The sequence below is a fragment of the Scomber japonicus genome, chromosome 12 (assembly GCF_027409825.1).
Source record: "Scomber japonicus isolate fScoJap1 chromosome 12, fScoJap1.pri, whole genome shotgun sequence".
NCBI lineage: Eukaryota > Metazoa > Chordata > Actinopteri > Scombriformes > Scombridae > Scomber > Scomber japonicus.
The window spans coordinates 14,880,834-14,899,316 of record NC_070589.1 but is presented as its reverse complement, the minus strand read 5'-3'; the positions used below and the strand labels follow the sequence as shown (position 1 = coordinate 14,899,316).

The 18,483-nt window shown below is 41.0% G+C and overlaps 2 protein-coding genes across 2 annotated transcripts; both read right to left on the bottom strand.

Annotated features, from left to right (window-relative positions):
• Positions 1-5,827: 5,827 nt before the first annotated feature.
• fem1a (fem-1 homolog a) lies at positions 5,828-9,533 on the bottom strand. The gene has a single exon (XM_053330274.1). It carries the CDS (start codon positions 9,384-9,386, stop codon positions 7,533-7,535), a length of 1,854 nt encoding a protein of 617 aa, XP_053186249.1. The 5' UTR covers positions 9,387-9,533; the 3' UTR covers positions 5,828-7,532.
• Positions 9,534-12,912: 3,379 nt separating this feature from the next.
• On the bottom strand, positions 12,913-14,367 carry LOC128369214 (C2 calcium-dependent domain-containing protein 4C-like). Its single transcript, XM_053330214.1, has 2 exons — positions 13,621-14,367; positions 12,913-13,464 (listed from the first exon to the last, which is right to left on the bottom strand). Exons 1-2 carry the CDS (start codon positions 14,365-14,367, stop codon positions 12,913-12,915), a joined length of 1,299 nt encoding a protein of 432 aa, XP_053186189.1.
• Between the last annotated feature and the right edge of the window lie 4,116 nt (positions 14,368-18,483).

Here is an 18,483-nt window from a genome sequence, read left to right as displayed (position 1 = left end):
ACATGGGTGCTATTTAGTATTTTTTATTTACAAGAATAAGAATCACCTGTCTGCACATCTATTTAATTGTATTTAGTCATATTAATTGAATATAATTTGAAAAACAAACAAACAAAAAACTCTAAAATAAAAGGTGTCTCAGACATACCCCTAAACAAACTCAATATTATTGTTTACTATCATTGGAATTGTACCACATTATGAGCAAATTTGTCTAAATAATTTATTTAAATATTAAATATTATTGATTTATGATGTATTTATCCAAACACTAAGTATGCAAATGTTTGTCTAATAAAATACATATTAGATATTTTGTTGTGATATTCTTACATGAAGAATTATGTCATTAGATGTGATGATTAAGTTTGGATTCTGGCACAATAAGAACTCCATACATAATGATGTAACACATCTTTGACTGTTGTTAATTGACTGTGTGTGTGTGTGTGTGTGTGTGTGTGTGTGTGTGTGTGTGTGTGTGTGTGTGTGTGTGTGTGTGTGTTCTTATATTAACTGTTAACTATTAACACTATAGATTAGGGCCGGGTAATGTGGTTGTATGTATGCAGGTATGTTTCTACACTAACGATATGGGTAAAATATGTCAAAAAACACAAAACATGATCAAAATAATGTTCAGTATGTGATAACACTGTGTTGTACTGTTTACATTACATCTAACAAAATTCATCATATGTATTAAACAAGGACGAAAATATCTAGTTGGGAAAACATCTAAAGAAAATATTAGTAAAATATTTATACTGATATTATCATCATTGTTATTATTATTACAGTTGTTATAGCGTTTTTACTGTATTACCCAGCTGTAATGGGTTCATTCTGCATGCCATGTGCATTGTGTTCAGCAGCCTCTGAATAAACAAGAGAAGCGGAACAGACAAAAGCTCACTGTTTGGAAGGCTTTGAAAAGGTCAATTAATATCAATGCCTCGACAACAACAAAGTTTCTGTCTGCTTGTAATACAGGTGGCTACGCTCTCAGCATCAAAGTTGCGTGCCTTGATGTTCTCCTTCCTTCCAACTGACTGGTGCAACAAAGTAAACACAGAGTATACACACAGATTTTGATAAAAATCCATGCATGGGCAGAATATATAACACGAAAGAGGAAAGTAGAGTGTGGAGCACTTTAGGGTAATGCTGCTGTGAGAATCTGGGAATAAGACTTCAATGGGGCCTTTGACGTGAAACCAAAGCTGCTCCGCTGGGAGTGCACGTCATCCGGCATATTCGAGTCTGGATGGATCTTACAGTGATATCTGCTTGGAAGAAGCAGGAAACCATTAAGGCCTATGGTTGAACCCCGTGAAATGCTATTTGAGGGAGTACATGACATCACTGATTTCATAAGCTACTGCTCCTTACAGTGCCTAGATGAATACCTGTGGGGCTGAGCATCTCTTGGCTCTTGCAGATTATTTGATCTGCTTCTCAGCGACAGAGACAGACTGAGAAAATTTGCCAGTTGAATTATTCTGCTTCCACATAATGGCTTATCCCTGTCATAATAATGCAAATATCTAGCTTCTTGTCCCTTTCATTCGGGGTGAGTGGTTTGTGTTTTTTTTTTTTTTTTTTTTAATGTTTGGCAGGGTTTGGCTAAAATTTCTCAAGCCAGAGAAGAAAAAAAACATTGGGGATCTACTAAAGAGGGGAATCCATGTGTAAAAATGACTGATTAAAATAATTAGGGATGTGGAAATGGTCTGGAACAATAACCAGCAAACACATAGTGCCCCAGGGAAAATTTCCCATCTGTGTGTGAGTAGGAAGACTTCCCTCGGATTCGCCACGACAGTGCGATTTTCTAGTTTACACAGGCCACGCAGCGGAAATACAGAAAACCTAAATGGGCATACGACGTGTACATGATTAAATCCCAAACAAGCAATAGCCCTCGGAAAATGTGTCAAGATGAATCGATGTATCATTAAATTACACTCTTGCCTGTATGCGTGAGTGGATGCATTAACAGCAAATCGTACTGCGTATAATTATAGACATATGACAGGTCTATGGACCACGAAACACTGCCTATGTGTGCAGATGGGCTTGTTTTAAGTAATGGTTGAGAAGAGCAGATGCAGCAGCCACTCTATTGTCTAGAAAACAGTCTTGCTAAATAAGTCCATCCATTTTGCCACCTGGTGTCTTCCATGCCAAAAAAAACACTCTATTGTCAGTATAACAGCTCTTATGGATTTATAATATGCGTGCGATAGCCTCCTCAAAGGTGTTGAGGAAGTCATTATCTATAATGGGATTTTCACTTTGCTTTGCCATCACTGGAATATCAGCACAGTGGTAAAATGACTTAGAAAGGAACACTGTGATCTTCCTCTGAATCCTCTTTTAAAATATTAAATACCAAATATTTAGGATGGCACCGTGTTTATTTTTTATCATAGGGGTTTGTTTTTTGTTTAACAATGTTCATGACTGATTTATTTTCTTATTTGAGACAAAGACAAAACAGACCTTACATTATTAGACTAGTTGTACCTGGAGAGGGCCGTCACAAAAAGCCACTTTAAAGCAGAGTGATTGAGGAACAAAGGCTCTGCCAGTCTGCCCGGGTCCCTCATGCTGCCCAGCCAACAATAAGGAGGGGGTGAAGAGGGACGCACACTCACAGCGCTGTTGCCAACCAGCCAGGTCTGCACAAACCTCGCGGTGTGCTCTTCACATAAACGCTTGAACAAAGTCAAGTGAAGTGATGCTGGGATGTAAAAGGAAAAAAAAGGGAGACTCCCAACCTCCCTTCAACAAGAAAAGCTAAACGGTGAAATTGACGGCTTGTGCCGGCTGGGATGCACTCTTATCTCATTAGTTTCCGAAAGGCTATTCGACAAGTGCAAATAACCTTTCTGGGTGGGGTGCACGGCTGCAAACACTACTCTAGGCTACATGGATGTGTAGGATGCTGGTTACCTTGGTAGGAAGTGCTCCGTCTTCTTTACTGTCTGGTAGATTCATGTGGGTGGATTTGCAGCTGGAAGCTTCCTCGGAAACAGCAAGGATAAATGTAATCCAGTGGCAGCAGAGCTCCACTCAGAGAAAGGTCTGCTGTTGAGGAGGAGGATGCATGCACACATCGCCGGCGTTTTGCCCACCGTCCGTCCTGTCGACCTCTCGGGAGCACAGCGGGTCACGGCTGCTCCTCAGCCCTTTTGTCGGGAGAGCATTGCTGGTTGTGCGGCCTCAGATACTGCTGGTTGATGTCATTGATACTCCCTGCCTCCTTCCTTAATGCCCTCCTCCTTCCCTCTCTCTCTCCTCTCATCCCCCTCCCTACTCTGTCTCTCTATCACACACACACAAACATACACCGGAGCTCTCCCCCTCCCCCTACACATGACGTGATGCAGGCAAGATCTCCAATAGCAACCGTATCCCCCATCACCCCTATTACCCCCATTACTACTCCCACAGCTCTCTCACCTCCTCTAGGTTTGGCTAGATCGCTGACTGGTGCAAAAGAAGTAGCTGCTGAGGTAGGTTGCTCATGTGTATTGGTGGCCGATTTTTTCACTGTGGTCCCCAGGGGCTAAAATGAAGATAAGCACCTTGAAACCCCGTAGATTCCCATAATACAGTGTCTAATTATAGCTGTTGGCAGCAATACAGACTCATGGCCCCATATCAGCTCCAGAAGTCCCTCACTCAATTATGGCTGGACACTGTGGAACATAATGGGAATATATTAAACATTCTGTAGGACCTAAACAATGAATGTACAAAAAGTTAATGTACTTTTTGTTAAGGGCAAGTCCATACAAGAGTTTATAACCTTGCTATCATTTGTTCAATGGGAGCCCAGCTCTGATCGGTCAGTTAATGAGGTATACCCAGTTAAAACTAATACAGTCTAATAAAAGAGAGCATTTATACCTCCATGAAGGTTACAAAGTTCAGTTTGTGTTAAGATGTTCTTTTGACTTTTTAGTTACATCTTACATGAGCAAAGTCCAAGATAGATTCATGTTAAAGGATGTCTATATTTTTGAAATACTTTTGGCTGCTAGCACGAATCTCATGGAAATGACTGCAGGAAAAAAAATCCTCAGCCAAGGACAACTGGAGTGCATCAGTCAATGAAATACATTGAAGTATCTGACCTTTACCTGACATGGAAAATATGTGAAATACAAGGGAGTAATGGGGAAAATTGACTTACTAATGCACTAATTTTGCTTAAAAATATCAATAAAAATAAAATTGGGGGGGGGGGAATCTGAAAATTATAGCCATTCATTTTTGCTTTTAATCCTAAAAGAAGCCAACTGTAAGTGCTGATTCTTATTTAGGTCACAAAACCAACTGTTACAAGGGTGAATTCTGAGGTGTTGGAGGTTGGCATACTGTTTAGGACTGTATGAATGAGGCTTCACTCTAACATCTTTGCTGGTCTCCATACATACAGCACTCTGCAAACACATAGCTATGCCGTGGCATCAGTAACTCTGCCTACCTGGATCTCTATTCATCCAGACACATTAGAAACACATACTAACCCCTGCCAAGTAGCTTTGTAAAATTATGTGACTAAGAGTCTTTCTCTTAGAAAAGAAAGGAAAATTAGGCAACTGCCACCACTTGTGATGATAATGGGAAGCTGCCATTTTTGAGTCCATCACATGGTTTTAGAGGAACAAAGGGGGACCAGTCTTGATTGATTTTCTTTGTTGCTAGTGACATCTAGTGGGGAGCTGATGGTATAAGCTACTGCATTTACTTGAGGGTGAAAGCGTTCATACAAAAGCTTCATGTCTGTTTAAATGCAGAATGAGGTACGGCTGTATTTCCAAGACAAACCTCTTATATTGTAAATCTCAAAAGTAAAAATCACCACTAATGTCACCATAAAAACCCTCTTTTAAAGTGAAGAGATATACTTATATGAATTATTTTAGTTTATGTCTAAATGTCATGATTACCAAAATCACCCGACACCCTGTACAAAGAGGTCAAATGTCAGGTCATTAATAGATTTTAGTTTTAGAGCCGTTAGATCCCCATTTGCCAGCTGGTGCTTCTCACTTCACCATGCCAACATGACACCTGTCACATTTACCTGAACAATAACAATAGCAGATCATTAATATTTAGGTCAGCCTAACTTTCCAGTATTTTAACCTTTAATGTGAATGAGTTCATATTGTGTCTGTTTCCTGGTGGAATCAAGACATCTCTGTTGTCAATTTGCTGTCTCTGCTAGTCACCCTGTGACCTGCTTGACTGTATAGCATTACAGTATTCCCATTTTCAGAGTTGAAGCTAGGGCAAAAGATTCCTAAAATTAGCAGGGTAAGTGCGTGTCTCTACCAGCAGTGACGTTAATTACACTCTATTTATACTTTAAGAGTTCAGGACTCCGAAAGATCAAGTTTCTGTTATGGTTTATTTCAGTGTCCACCGGTTTATGTGAGCAGAGCAGTGGAAAGACCATGTTAGGTATGAAGAGGTAAATGAAATGGGCACTAATTACTAAAGCCCTAGATTAACTAATATAAAAGTATTATTCAACCAATGTAATCCTTTTAATGAATTTCAAATAATGTGTGTCGCACTTTATAAATAAGTTTTATGGACTTGGCTGCATTGGTGTGGTAGTAGAGATTTTATGTACTATTACTGCAACTATTTAAATCCATCTAAATATGTATATGCAAATGCCACCACTGTAAGCATAAATCAGAGCATAGAAATAGAGGTACATTTCTTATTTTCTGATACTGTAGGTCTAATTTGCACATCAAAAACAAAAACAACACTGAGATCACCCACACACGCAAACAGGTCCTGTTGCGATACTGAATTTTATTCAAGTATCTCCAACACACTTTTGTTCTTGAGTTACCATCAGTTAAACAATTCGGTAGAGAAAGAGAAATGCAGCAACAGTTCATAGCCTGAATGTAAGTTGTCTATTTGGGATTTAGAGCCTCTCGGTGTGCATTCAACTTGGTGGTGCTTAGCACAGACAGACAAAACATTCATGATAACACAAGATAAACAAAAGAGTCTATTAAAAATAAGACTAAGATGCAGGAATGGCCACAGAGCCATCTGCTCCATTTCTGTGAACTGCATCTGAGGTTAAAGGGAAAGTTCACACAAAAACAGGATTAACACATGATCTTAGACAGTAGATTTGTGACTTCTCCAAGGGCTACAAACAAGATAGCTGATGCCATCACAATCGTCATAGCTCTGAAACCACTTCTGTGCAGTAAACTGAATATCTTTGTTGATGGTGATATTACCGAGGCTAGAGGTGTAGGCACGTTGTAGGCTCTAGATTGAAACTGTTCATTCGGACATTGGCAAACACTTTAAGAAAACATTCTTAGCTCATTAATTCAGATAGATATACCAATTTACTGGCAATGAAGCAGCCCCAGTTCAGGTTAATTATCATCTTAAAAATGAGCATCTAAAATGAAAGATGTCAAACCTGTTAATGCAGTGAATCTTTGCTTGAAAAACCTTGCCTCTGATTGGAATATCACAAACTGCATAGGTTATAAAAGTCTGTGTGCAGACTGGTGAGTGTTAGCCTGCTCTTTTTACTTTGAAGAGGGAAACAACTCAACCTCAGACTCTTTCAAATGATGGCTGTACGTGCAGTGCCATTTAAGTCATTAGTTCTGCTTGTAATTAGGAAGATAAGTTAGTTGCTTTTCATTTTGCCACCAGTTTACAGTCTGTAACAACCTTGTAGCCACATGGCTGACATTTTGGCACAGGAACTTAAAAACCTTCCTATATCTAAGAAACATAGCAGATGTTACATGTGAACTAGTAGAAACAGGCAAAAATTTGTGAGCAAACAAGATGGTGAGTTTGTTCAAACACAGTTTTACTGTTCTAAACAACAAGTGTGCTCACTCTTCAGATTCATGCATGTTATCTGGCTAGTTTGATCTGATGCTTTCTATTAGTAATACTAAAAACCATCTTTCAAACAGTCAAGTCACCACCAAACATACACAAGCACCATCATACTGTCAGTCTCCTTTCTAGTGAGGGAGGAAATGCATTGAAGCCTAAATCTTGCTTTAAATAGCAGGAGAAAAACAAACAACTGTTACATTTGAATTTAGTGATGACTGACCTGATCTCAGCCAGTGATTTAAGTCCAGAGGCTGAATATTTATTGCTATGGTTTTGTCTGACACAAGCACCAAATATTTCCCTTCTCCTTTCCTATTCAGGAAGGATTTTTCATCTTAACTCTGAATACTATTTTCTTTATGTTGTGTGTTCTATGTTATTAATACTGAAGCACTTTGAATTTCACTGTGAATGAAAAGTGCGGTACAAATTAAATATATTATTTTTTATTTTTAAGGTGAGATGATGGCAATGATTAGGCCAGGACTGAAGCAGAAGTCAAAAGGAGACAGGGATGAAGTTGGTGGCAAGTCAGGGTAAGGGTAAGGTGGGAGTCAACAGGAAGAGTAGTAGTGCAGGAGTGCCTCATCAAGGTACAGTAGTGGAAGTCAGTGCAGCTCAATGAAAGCCTCCATCTCCTCAGAGATGAGTCCCCTGTAGGGCAGTCTGTGCTTTTCAATTGCACGCGCCGCCAGGCACTGAAGGGTGATATAGTTTAGCGGGTAGAGGGCTGGGTGTCCACTATTCTGCTCATCTAACAGCTCATAGGCTGTCTTCCTCTGTGCATTTGTAGCGTCAAAGTGAGCCCCGGCCTTCATAAGTAGTGCCATAATCTCTGGGCAGCCATTGCTAGCAGCAATGTGGAGTGGCGTGTTGTTCTCACAGTCACGTGAATCGACGTCTGCCCCGCACTCTAGGAGCAGTGATGCCACCGCTTGGGAAGGGAAGCGGCCGACGGGATAGCGGCCCACAGATGTGGTTTCCTTGTCTACAGCCATGTGAAGAGGAGTGAAGCCGCATCGGCCTCGGGGATTCAGCTTTAGCAGGCGGTACACTGTGTGCTTCTTTTGATGCTCCTGCTCTGGGTTGCACTCCAGCTTCTCCAGGAGAAAGATGAGGTGGAGGATGATGGAGAGGGCCTTGGTGAACTGAGGAGCTTCTGGAGGGTTGTCCCTCTGCGCCACAGCACGCTCAACCTCCCTCACGCTTTTCCCCAGCACAGTCATCAGATCGTGGAAGGTGATGCGTGTTGATAAGGTGCCTTTAGCCCGGTCTTGAAGGACAAAAGAAAAGAGCTCTGCAAAAGACAAGAAGCTGGAGGCTGTCATGGGACTGAGAGGGTCCAGGTTGCTCTGCTGCATGTCTAAAGCATATTTCCACAGGCTGATGCACCGTTCAAAATTGCCTGAGTCAGCATACACAGCACCCCTGTAGCGGATGTAATAGGAGGTGTCTGGGTGGGATGGTCCGAGGATGCGCTCACGAACCAACAAAGCCTGCATCCTCATTTCATCAGGGTCTGTGATCAAAGCTTCCAGTTCCTCTGCAGTGCTCACCTCCTGTGCACAGCCGTAGGCAGGGATAGGGGGCCCCGGTGGAGGCTTGGACAGGGAACCAGCTTTGTCCCCTGGCTGTCTCAGCTCCATGGCCCTTCTCCAGTACCTCATAGCTCCCAGGAGATCACGCTTTTTGTCCACAAACGTAGCCCCAAGGAGTTCTAGTGCATCGATGCGCTCCTCTCTGGAGGTGCGAGGCTGATGAGCAAGGTACTCCACAATGTTGGTGTGCCCTGTCACACTTGCAGCTAGGAGCGGGGTCATGCCATATCCATCTCTCTCCATGCGAGCACTGCACTTCAACAGCATCTTCATGATATCCAGACTACCTGACTCAGCACAGTCGTGGAGGGCGGTGTTTCCTTTGACACTCTTACGGTTCACATCAGCACCGCGGTCCAGGAGGAACTTGGCGATCTCCTTGTGACCCTTGTAGCAGGAAATCATCAAGCAGGTGTGGCCGTGTCTATTGGCCACCTCCATGTCAGCGCTGTGCTCCACCAGGTAGCGGACGATCTCCAGGTGTCCGTCGAAGCAGGCAGCTCGGAGCGGCGTTGAGTTAGTTAGTGTTGCATTGTTTACTGAGGCACCGTGTTTCAGTAGTGTTTTAACCACAGGGAGGTGACCAGCTGCCGAAGCCGCCCACAGCGGTGGAGCCCCTTCGATGGTCTCACCGTCAAAGTTCACCGACCCTCCGAATTCAACATTTGCTTTACAATGTTCAAGGAGGTAATCTACAACCTCTAAATGTCCGTATCGTGAGGCTATCAACAGAGGGGTGCCTCCCTGTGTCTTCTCCTCGGCTAGAGCCTCCAGCTCTTCTGGAGTTTTGTTGCTCAGCAACTTCTGGATAAGTTTCAGCTTACCATCTCTGGCCGCGTTGAAAACCGCCGTCGTTATATCCATTTTATAGGCTGTGTGCTGCCGCGCTGGACACCAACCCCATAACCACTTGTTTATGGTAAAACAGACGAGTCTGGTTTTAAATAGCAGGGAGCAGGAATCTTACTTTGGACTCGGTTTCTAGCTTACATCTTTCTGCCATTTTGAGGGTGCCGTCAAGATGGCGTTTGTGTTGTTTGACAGGTCTATGTTTACGATTTCAGTGAGGCATTATGGGTAACGTAGTTTTGATGGCATCCCCAGTCCCTGGAGAGGGGGCTGTTTACTTCTCAAAGAACAACATTTCCCATGACGCTTTTGAACTGAATTCCTACCAGCTGATGGGTTCGTTTGTTTTGGGTGTTGGCGCACCGCCTCAGCTGGATGGAGAGTGCCAGTTGGTGCCCGCAGTGGAGAAGAAAGTGGTTGCTAGTTGTAAGTTCTTAAACCCAACACACCCTTTGAGAGAAAACCCAATTTAAAAGGTAAATTGATTCTCATCACTTGAGATATTACAAAGATGTTCCTGCCAGTGAATATTCATATTATTCAACAATAATGTGTGGTTTATTAGAAGTAAGTACACAAATATGTAGATATTCAAAATAAATAAATAAATAATTTACTGAAAGTGGAGCTTTGTTATCTTAAACCAGTCTTTAAAACTCACATTGTATTTGTTACAGTCATGAAAACTGATGGTGATCTCTCTCATATGTATTGCCACAATAAAGTAATTATGAACAATAACTAGATTACTTTAAATACACCAACTCAGAAAGAATGGATCACTGAAGCTTAGAAATGATAATGTTGGAAAAGGTAGCGTTCAGACTGCAAAGTATTGAGACACAATATGCTGAAACATGGGCACCAGTAAATGAACTGTACTTATATAGCGCTTTTCTGGTCGTTATGACCACTCAAAGTGCTTTTACACTACGTCTCATTCTCCCATTTACACATATTCATACACTGATGGCAGGAGCTACCATGCAAGGGAGCCAACTTACTCATCAGGAGGAAACTAATCATTCATACACCGTTGGCACAGCAACGGGAGCAATTTTGGGGTTAAGTCTTGCCTAAGGACACATCGACATGTGGACTGGAGGAGCCAGGAATCGAACCGCCAATCTTCTAATTGGTGGACGACTGCTCTACCTCCTGAGTCACAGCTGCCAGTGGAAAATATTTAATGTCAATTTAAAAAAATCCAAGACCACCATGCTTATTCTACTTTATATTTAGTTTTTTTCTGATCTTAACTAATGATTGTTGTTTTCTTTTTCTGTCAGTGCTCTTCAACACTATTGTGTAATATCTGTGCTGTAAGACAATATATATCAACAAACCCTTGTTGGAAGATATAAATATCAACAATCCCTACCAACTATCATTTCAGATCATCAATTTCACTCTAAATTTATACAAGCTGAGAAAGCTAAAATAAACACTGCAGTGAAATGACAGTCAGCTCAATCTTAACTGTCTCAATAGTTATGTGTTCTCAATTGGATTTGACTTATGTGACACATTGAGGTCTCCTGCATTGTGAACATCCTCCATCATGTACTGCAAACAGCATCAATAGATAGTTAAAGCCTCTGCAGTCATGTCATAGGGTAATAAATAACAAGGTAGCTAAACCAAAGTGTACTCCAAGATTAAAAACAGTACTACTATTGCTGTTTGGTGAATACTTTCCATGATGTGTGAACAGTTGTGCCAATGAAAAGGATAGATAGATAGATAGATTGATAGATAGATAGATAGATAGATAGATAGATAGATAGATAGATAGATAGATAGATAGATAGATAGATAGATAAACCAAACTATTTTGACTTTAGAGGAAAATGTAGTTGTTGTGTGGCATCATTAATCATTATCAGAAATGATTGAGAAAATGTGAATGTGAGAAATGACCTCAGTCTCAATGGAAGAAATGCACCTTTATCAACATTTAAATGTGTTTTGCTTAATGGTTTACTTAAATCTGAGATTATTAGGCTCTCACGCTTCACCAAGTCTACTCAAGCAAAAATAATTATTTGGTGGATGCTTGTTATAACTTAATGCAGGGCTTTATAAGCAAATGGAGCTGGCTGCATGTCACTCCGGGGTATAAGTCTGAAAGTGTTCTCAGAGTGCTTACATTTGTTATAATTTAATGTATTTTTCTTTCCTTTTTAGGGTCATATTATTGCCTGTTTCAGCTTATATGGGCAGAGGGCAGGAGACACCCAGGGAAGGTCAGCAGCCAAAAAAAGTTGCCAAAAACGGTTTTGATGCTTTAAATTTCTTTTTCAGGGCTTGGTGAAGTGTCATTCTGGTGTTTCACCAGTAGAGGAGGCATAAGATCCAATCTTTCATAATGCTCTTTATTACTCAGCAGGACCATGCCTGTATGCCTGACAAATGTATTAGTGTGTACTATAGAGGAGGTGTTGTATTTCTTATGGGCAATTACCTCAGCATAAATGCATTTCCTATTAGCAACCCAAGTATGGAACATATAAATCAATCCACAGTTTAACCTCACTGTACAGATAATTACATCTAGAGCAGGAGAGTGCTTGCCAACAATTGTTTCTGTAGTGCGATTCCACCTCCTGCAATCCTTAATAACTATTTGAAACTCCCTGGAGGACAGTGTAAATAGGAAACGTGTTTTTAAAATTAAACAGGGAGTTTGACTGCACACAGAGACAATATTGCATGCAGAGAACCAGGATTTAAAGCCTCACAAATGACACCAGCATGTGCCTGTCTCACAGGACTCAGCCTCAGGCTTGTTTGTAAAAATGAAAAGCTTAGGGCGGCAAAGAGGGGTTTATAATAATTTCCTGTCCTAAGGAATTATTAGAAGACAAGGGGGGGGGGGGAGGGTGGGCAAGTGTGAGTTCCACATTTTTATTTAGAAGTTCAAATGTATGTCACATAACAGCAGTTATATGAATAGTACATCCATCAGCAATTAAAATCTAATTTCCATATAAATTCTGTCAAGCACACAGAGCCATTGTTAATTTCAAATACCACAGGTACGTGCAAAAACCCCACACGTAATATTACTTTATTACAAAAAATGCAGCTCCCACTTGAATGAGATCATCACTCACTGCATCACAGTTGATACAATATTGAGCCACAACACAATGCTCATCATAGAAGGCAACACCTTTTGTAACCCAATACTGTAAGAGAAATACACAAACAAGGACCACAGCTCCACTATTCACACTGCTAAGTTACCAGTAAGCATGTAAAGAATGGCAGTTTGCAATTGTGTGACCTGGACTGACCTCTGCGAAAAGATAATAACGTCAACTTTACAAAGTGGGACTTCTAATTCTACAGAGGCTAGTTTTTTGTCCCATTGATGTACATAACACATTGTGCAAGATATAACTCCCTTGTCATCAGCATGCGTTCACCTGTCCGGTATTTGTCAGATCTGTGAAGTGGGATGAAAAGGAAGAGAGAGAAGAAAGGGCCTTCAAGATGTAGAACTGCTTGTTTTCACCAAAGTCTTGACAGGGACTCCCTAGAGGCCCGCAAGTAGCTCACTGAGCAGCACCTCCCTTTCTCCTAGAAGCACGTCTCTCTTCAGACTGGTTCCTTTGTTCACAACCTTTATCTTCATGGCCATACTTTTTACTTGTGCCCGTGGCAGCGCGTCAAAAAAGAAGTCCTCATTGAATACCGGATTCCTGCTATTCTTGATTATGGTGCTTCTCTGTTTCTGCTGCTTGCCAGGGTTTAGGTAGAGAGATACACAGCAGTTAATGCTTTTAAGTTCTGTCTGCCTGTCATAAAGGGCCTCAGCTGCAAGCACACGTACCCTCAGCCGGGCTGCCTCCGGGTCATAGTGAGTGCTGAGCCTCAATGTCCCCCCCTTGTGGAGGTTGACGGTGTGCTCACGCTGCAGGAGGTCTGACGCAGCACCCTTTAAGCCACTGCTTTTACATCCACGGAAGGCAGGAGAGGGAGGGCAGCGCATACGGCGGCGCTGCATGTTGGGGCTGTTGTCAGCTGAGCTGCATTCATCAGTGGAGAGTGAACTGTGGCGTGCCAGGGAACGCTTGGCACGAGATACCTGGAGTGAGACAGGAAAAGTAACCGGTAAACATACAGAAATAAGCCTTGTGGTTAACCAAACAAGAAAAAAACACTTTTGTAAAACATTGATTAGTAACTGTCTAACAGCCATGCAATATGTAGACAGGCATATACAAACAGTATATGTCCTCACCTTGGCTTGTGTCTCCTGGGTGATGGAGCGCAGGAGAGAGGCAGAGCGGGACAGTAGAGGGGAGTTAAAGGGGGATGACTCTGCGGAGGAGCAGGTGTCACTCTCTCCGCCACTGAAATACCGGTAGGGATTTGAGTCAGCTGGGGCCAGAAGAGCCCCACCTTGGGAGCGCCTCTGTGAGTTAGGGGAGGTAAGAGGGCTAATGGGGTCACTGTGGAACAAGCTCTCCTTCCGTCGGGTATGGGGAGACTCCACCAGGGTTGAAAAACCATAGGAGGTCTGGGCCTTGGGGACATATGGTAGAGACATTGCAGTCTGTGACTGAGGGTCTGCATTGGTGTTGACTTCAGCATTGGCCCTGTCTAAAGATCCATCACCTGGCTCATCAGCACTCTCTATTTGGATGATGTGACGGTTTGCTGACTTTTGAAGATTGCGTGTGTCTCCTCCAAAACGGGAAAAGAGGCGAGGACTGCAGGGGTTCTTGCTGCTCCGAGCTCTGGGGCTCTGGCTGCAGATAGCATGGTCAGATGACGAGGGTCGCAAGCTGGAGCAGTGCTGAGGTTCTGGGGAAAGAGACTCTTCTGGTGGGCAACAAATGAGTTTGGGGGGGATGAAGAAATCAGGAATCTTGTTTGGGGTGAGGACATTGGCATAAACAGAAACAGGGATGGCCTCTGTTGTTTTTGACTGGGATTGTGTCCCACTGCTCTCCACAGAGCTGCGGAGCTTCTCCAGTAGCCACATGTCCAATCAGATGCTTCAACTCACAGTTTCCCTGTTAAAAGAACAGAGGTGCATGAATAAGACACATATCACACATGCAACCATGACAGACAAAAGAGACAAAAAAATGCATAATAACATATTTTTATTGAGGCTTGCTTTGTATTATTCACCATAAGACAGAAACCTTCGACTAAGTTTGTGTCTTTTACAAGAAAAAAACATCTGAATTAATCAAGTGGAGGAAATTAATTAAAAGTATAGATGTTTAAGTTGCAGCCAAGAAGCATACATATTTCAAACATCGAACCACTGTCTAAGCCTTTCCAAAAGGGAACTTTAATCTGCAAACATAGTGAGATAAAAATAATTAATTTCTTAACGATTTCACACGAGCGCTTTAGAGATCCTCTAGAGTGTATCCTTTAATGAATTCCGCGTTTTTACCACATACTGTACGTCTGCGTTTTTCCTTGTTGTAATCACATTTATTATTATGTTCTTATTCCTCAATGAAACCCTTATTATTACCAAAGATGCGTCAAAATAACTTTTTCACATAAACAAAACCACTTAAACTACCGTGGAGTTGCACATCTTATAACAAATGTACCTACCTGTTGAATGTAAAACTCTTTTCCGTCGAAATAAATGATCGCCGCCGTGCGTTTGTATGCGACCTCTCCAAGCGCTCCGTGCGTAAAAGGTGCTTTCCAGCCAGCTGAAGTCAAGGTGTGATCCAAAACGATTGCCAGCTGGAAAAGGCTGTTAAATCGGTCACCCTCGCTTTATATGATGGGGACTCTTGACTTCTGAGCCATGAGGAGGTTGTGCGTGGTTTTTTACCATAAAACTATTCCCTGCGCGTTTGAGAAAAAACAAAACTAATTTAAGGGCGGTTGTTTTATCACCCACAAAGTGTCGCAAATTATCTCACGCCTCGCTGATTTCTTTTAAAGAGAACGTCGCTGCAGCTTGGTGCTCACGTGAGATCTATTCTCTTCTGTATTGTTGTCAGATAGTCAGCCTCTCCCTATAATACATGGTGCACACAGACACCTTAATTGGACTTCCTGGGGGCAAACTGATGATGATATAGAGTGACAATATGTTCTGCTCACCTCCACCATCTGAACTAATTAACCAATGATAATGAAAAAGAAAGCTTTTGTTTTATTTGCACAAGCTGTGGGCAAAATAGAATAAAAATACCAAGAAAAAGAAACCACCAAAGCATCACAATCTCAAATTAATCTGCAGTGAGCTCTATTAAATTGAGTTACCATTACCAGACATCTGTTTTAAACGGTTTCTATACTGCAGTGAATTGCCCTCAGCTCTACCAAATAAGGCTTTAAAACAATTACAGCTGGCACACACTGGAGCCAAGAAATAAGCTTATATAATGTCCCTGATGTCCCTGCATCCTGAAGTCTCTGCACTGGCTTCAAATTGGGTTTTTGGATAGGTTTAGAATCCCAGTATTTGCCTGTAAATCTTTGCATGGACATGCCACTGACTTTGATTTTCTGCCAGAATATGTCCCCAGTAGAGCCTCTAAGCTCTACATTGTCTGCTGCTTGCTGTACCCAAAATTGAGATAAAGACCTGTAGCAAAAATGCCTTCTGTAGTTTTGGGCTCAAACTCTGGAACAGTCTCCCTGTTGATCTGAGGACGGCAACATCAAATGCAGCATTCAAATCCCTGCTGCAAACTCACTTTTTAAGATGTTATCTCTACTCTATTATATCTCTCTCTATTCCCTGTGACTATTTGTTTGAGGTTTCAAAACAACATAAGCAGCACAGATATGCCATGCCTACAGATCTGATGTAAAAAATGAAAAAGATTACGTGATGTGGTAACGGGTGATATCTTTAAAAAAATCAAAAAAGTCATTATAATATGCACACACACATGCACATTCATGCTGTTCATTTGTTTGTTAAGCCACATTCTGGAGATGTTAAGCCACATTCTAGAGATGAACAATGTGGTGTATACACACATTGTTCATCTCTATAGGGAGCACAAAAACTGAGCAAAGTAAAAGTAATATGGACTGATGAATTATCTTTGTTTTCTATTTGGACCTGTTTCTGTTTGTAGAAAAAGCCAAATAATGCTTTCAACCCAGCGTCTTTTGCCATGTGTTAAACATGGAGGTGGATCTGTCATGGTATGAGCAGCCATCTCGTAGGAGTCATTTGGACCAGTCAATATTCTGCAGGTTTCAAAAATGGCCAAAGAATATGAGGCCAGTTTACAGAACCACGTTACAACCGATTGGAAACACTGTTCACAAGATATAGTCCACGCTGACAACACCCACACTTTGCTGAACATTACGAATATTTGTATAATTTGTTGTTTGTATTATTTTACCCTTCACTAACTCTGTACATAATTACACACTAAAGGCCATGTAAGAAAATACAGAAATACATTATTTGCATGCATGATACAGTAGGATCATTAAAACATGTGCTAGCTGCTTTTTTTTTGGCTCTGATGTTTTGATATAGCATGGTGATTTGTTCTTGGTGTTACAGTCTGATCGGCGTGGCTTGGTCTTGAAAATGTCTTTTACAATATGTTTCTTACAGAGTTTAACATTGTTCTGCCCTTTTATTTATTTACGTTTTATATTCTCTTTTGGTTACATTTTTATTTCCCATCTTCTTTACAGCAGCAAGACATCTGACCTAAGATACCCAATACAATCTGATGCTGTTGGTACATGGCCAGCGTCTCTGCAATTGACACTTCAGCAGTGGTACTTAAGGAGGGTCAAGTGATGCTCTTTTTTCTTGCAAATAATGTCATTCCTTGTTGAAAAATGACCAGCTAATCATCTGCTTCTTCAAATATAACAACAAATGTCCAAAATACTGAAAAGATGCCATATTACAAAATAATAAGGAGAAGTAGACCATCTATCTTAATTTATTTATTAGGGACAGCTCACACAAATTAAAATCTATATGTAATCAGTAGGAATGACATGTATGACATGTATTTTGTGTTCAGCGATCATGATTTCTTTCTATTTGCTTCACAGCCTCATAAAAATATTTACAAAAATATGTTAAAATCAGAGAAACCTGAAAATAGCCATATACTGATGTCACAGCCAGCCTACAGTAACTGAGCTTGAGTGTCTCATATCCAGGTGTGTGAATGGAAGACAAAGACTCAAAGTAATTGTAGCTGTAATTGCTGCCTAAGAGGTTTCTACAGAGAATTGAATAAAGGTTCATAACACTTATGCAAATTAGATCCATTCATGCAATTTTTCTGAAAATAGAGTGTAGACAATTAAAGATTAGTGAAGAACCATTAGATAAGTACATCAGGGATTTAATTCATCCACTGGTCTAGCCATCCATTTAAAGATTTGACCAGTCAGCTATTTTTCAATTCCATGGTGAAATGCTTGTTTTGCCCTTGAAAACTGACTTCACAAATTTAATGTAACAAGAATGAAAGTGTACAGCCAGCAGCCCAGATCCATCTCAGACTCAAATGAACAGACTCAGGTCTATTGGCACTATTTTCATAATAAACACATAAACATATACATCCCCATATCATTACAGAGTTGATAGAAAAGGCGCATACATTTATTATATGCATGTATATATATTTACATTTCTGTTTCACTTTACTTTTATAATTATCAAACCACAAAAACATTAAAATAACTATAAAAATGTGTCAAAAACAACAAAGTGAATTCAATGCACCTAATCTGGTTTTGTTAAAAGGCATAAGAAGTGTCACATGCTAAATCCAGACATTACTGGTTTGTATCCATCTGACAGGACTATGTGATTTACACATACCATACTGTAGTACTGTGTAAAATTAAAATAATGAGGCTACCTCACTGTGTCATTTGCTACTGAACTATGAAACCTTGGTTTTCATTCAAAGTTCTGGCAATAGCATTAGTCAGCACCACCCAAAACTATGTGAATTCTCCTTATGGTGAAAAAAATCAGACCAACAAAAAAACAACATTAAGTACCCAGAGATAGTGCGCTTGTCATTTATTCATAGTTTACACCTCTCTCTCTCTCTCTCTCTCTCTCTCTCTCTCTCTCTCTCTCTCTCTCTCTCTCTCTCTCTCTCTC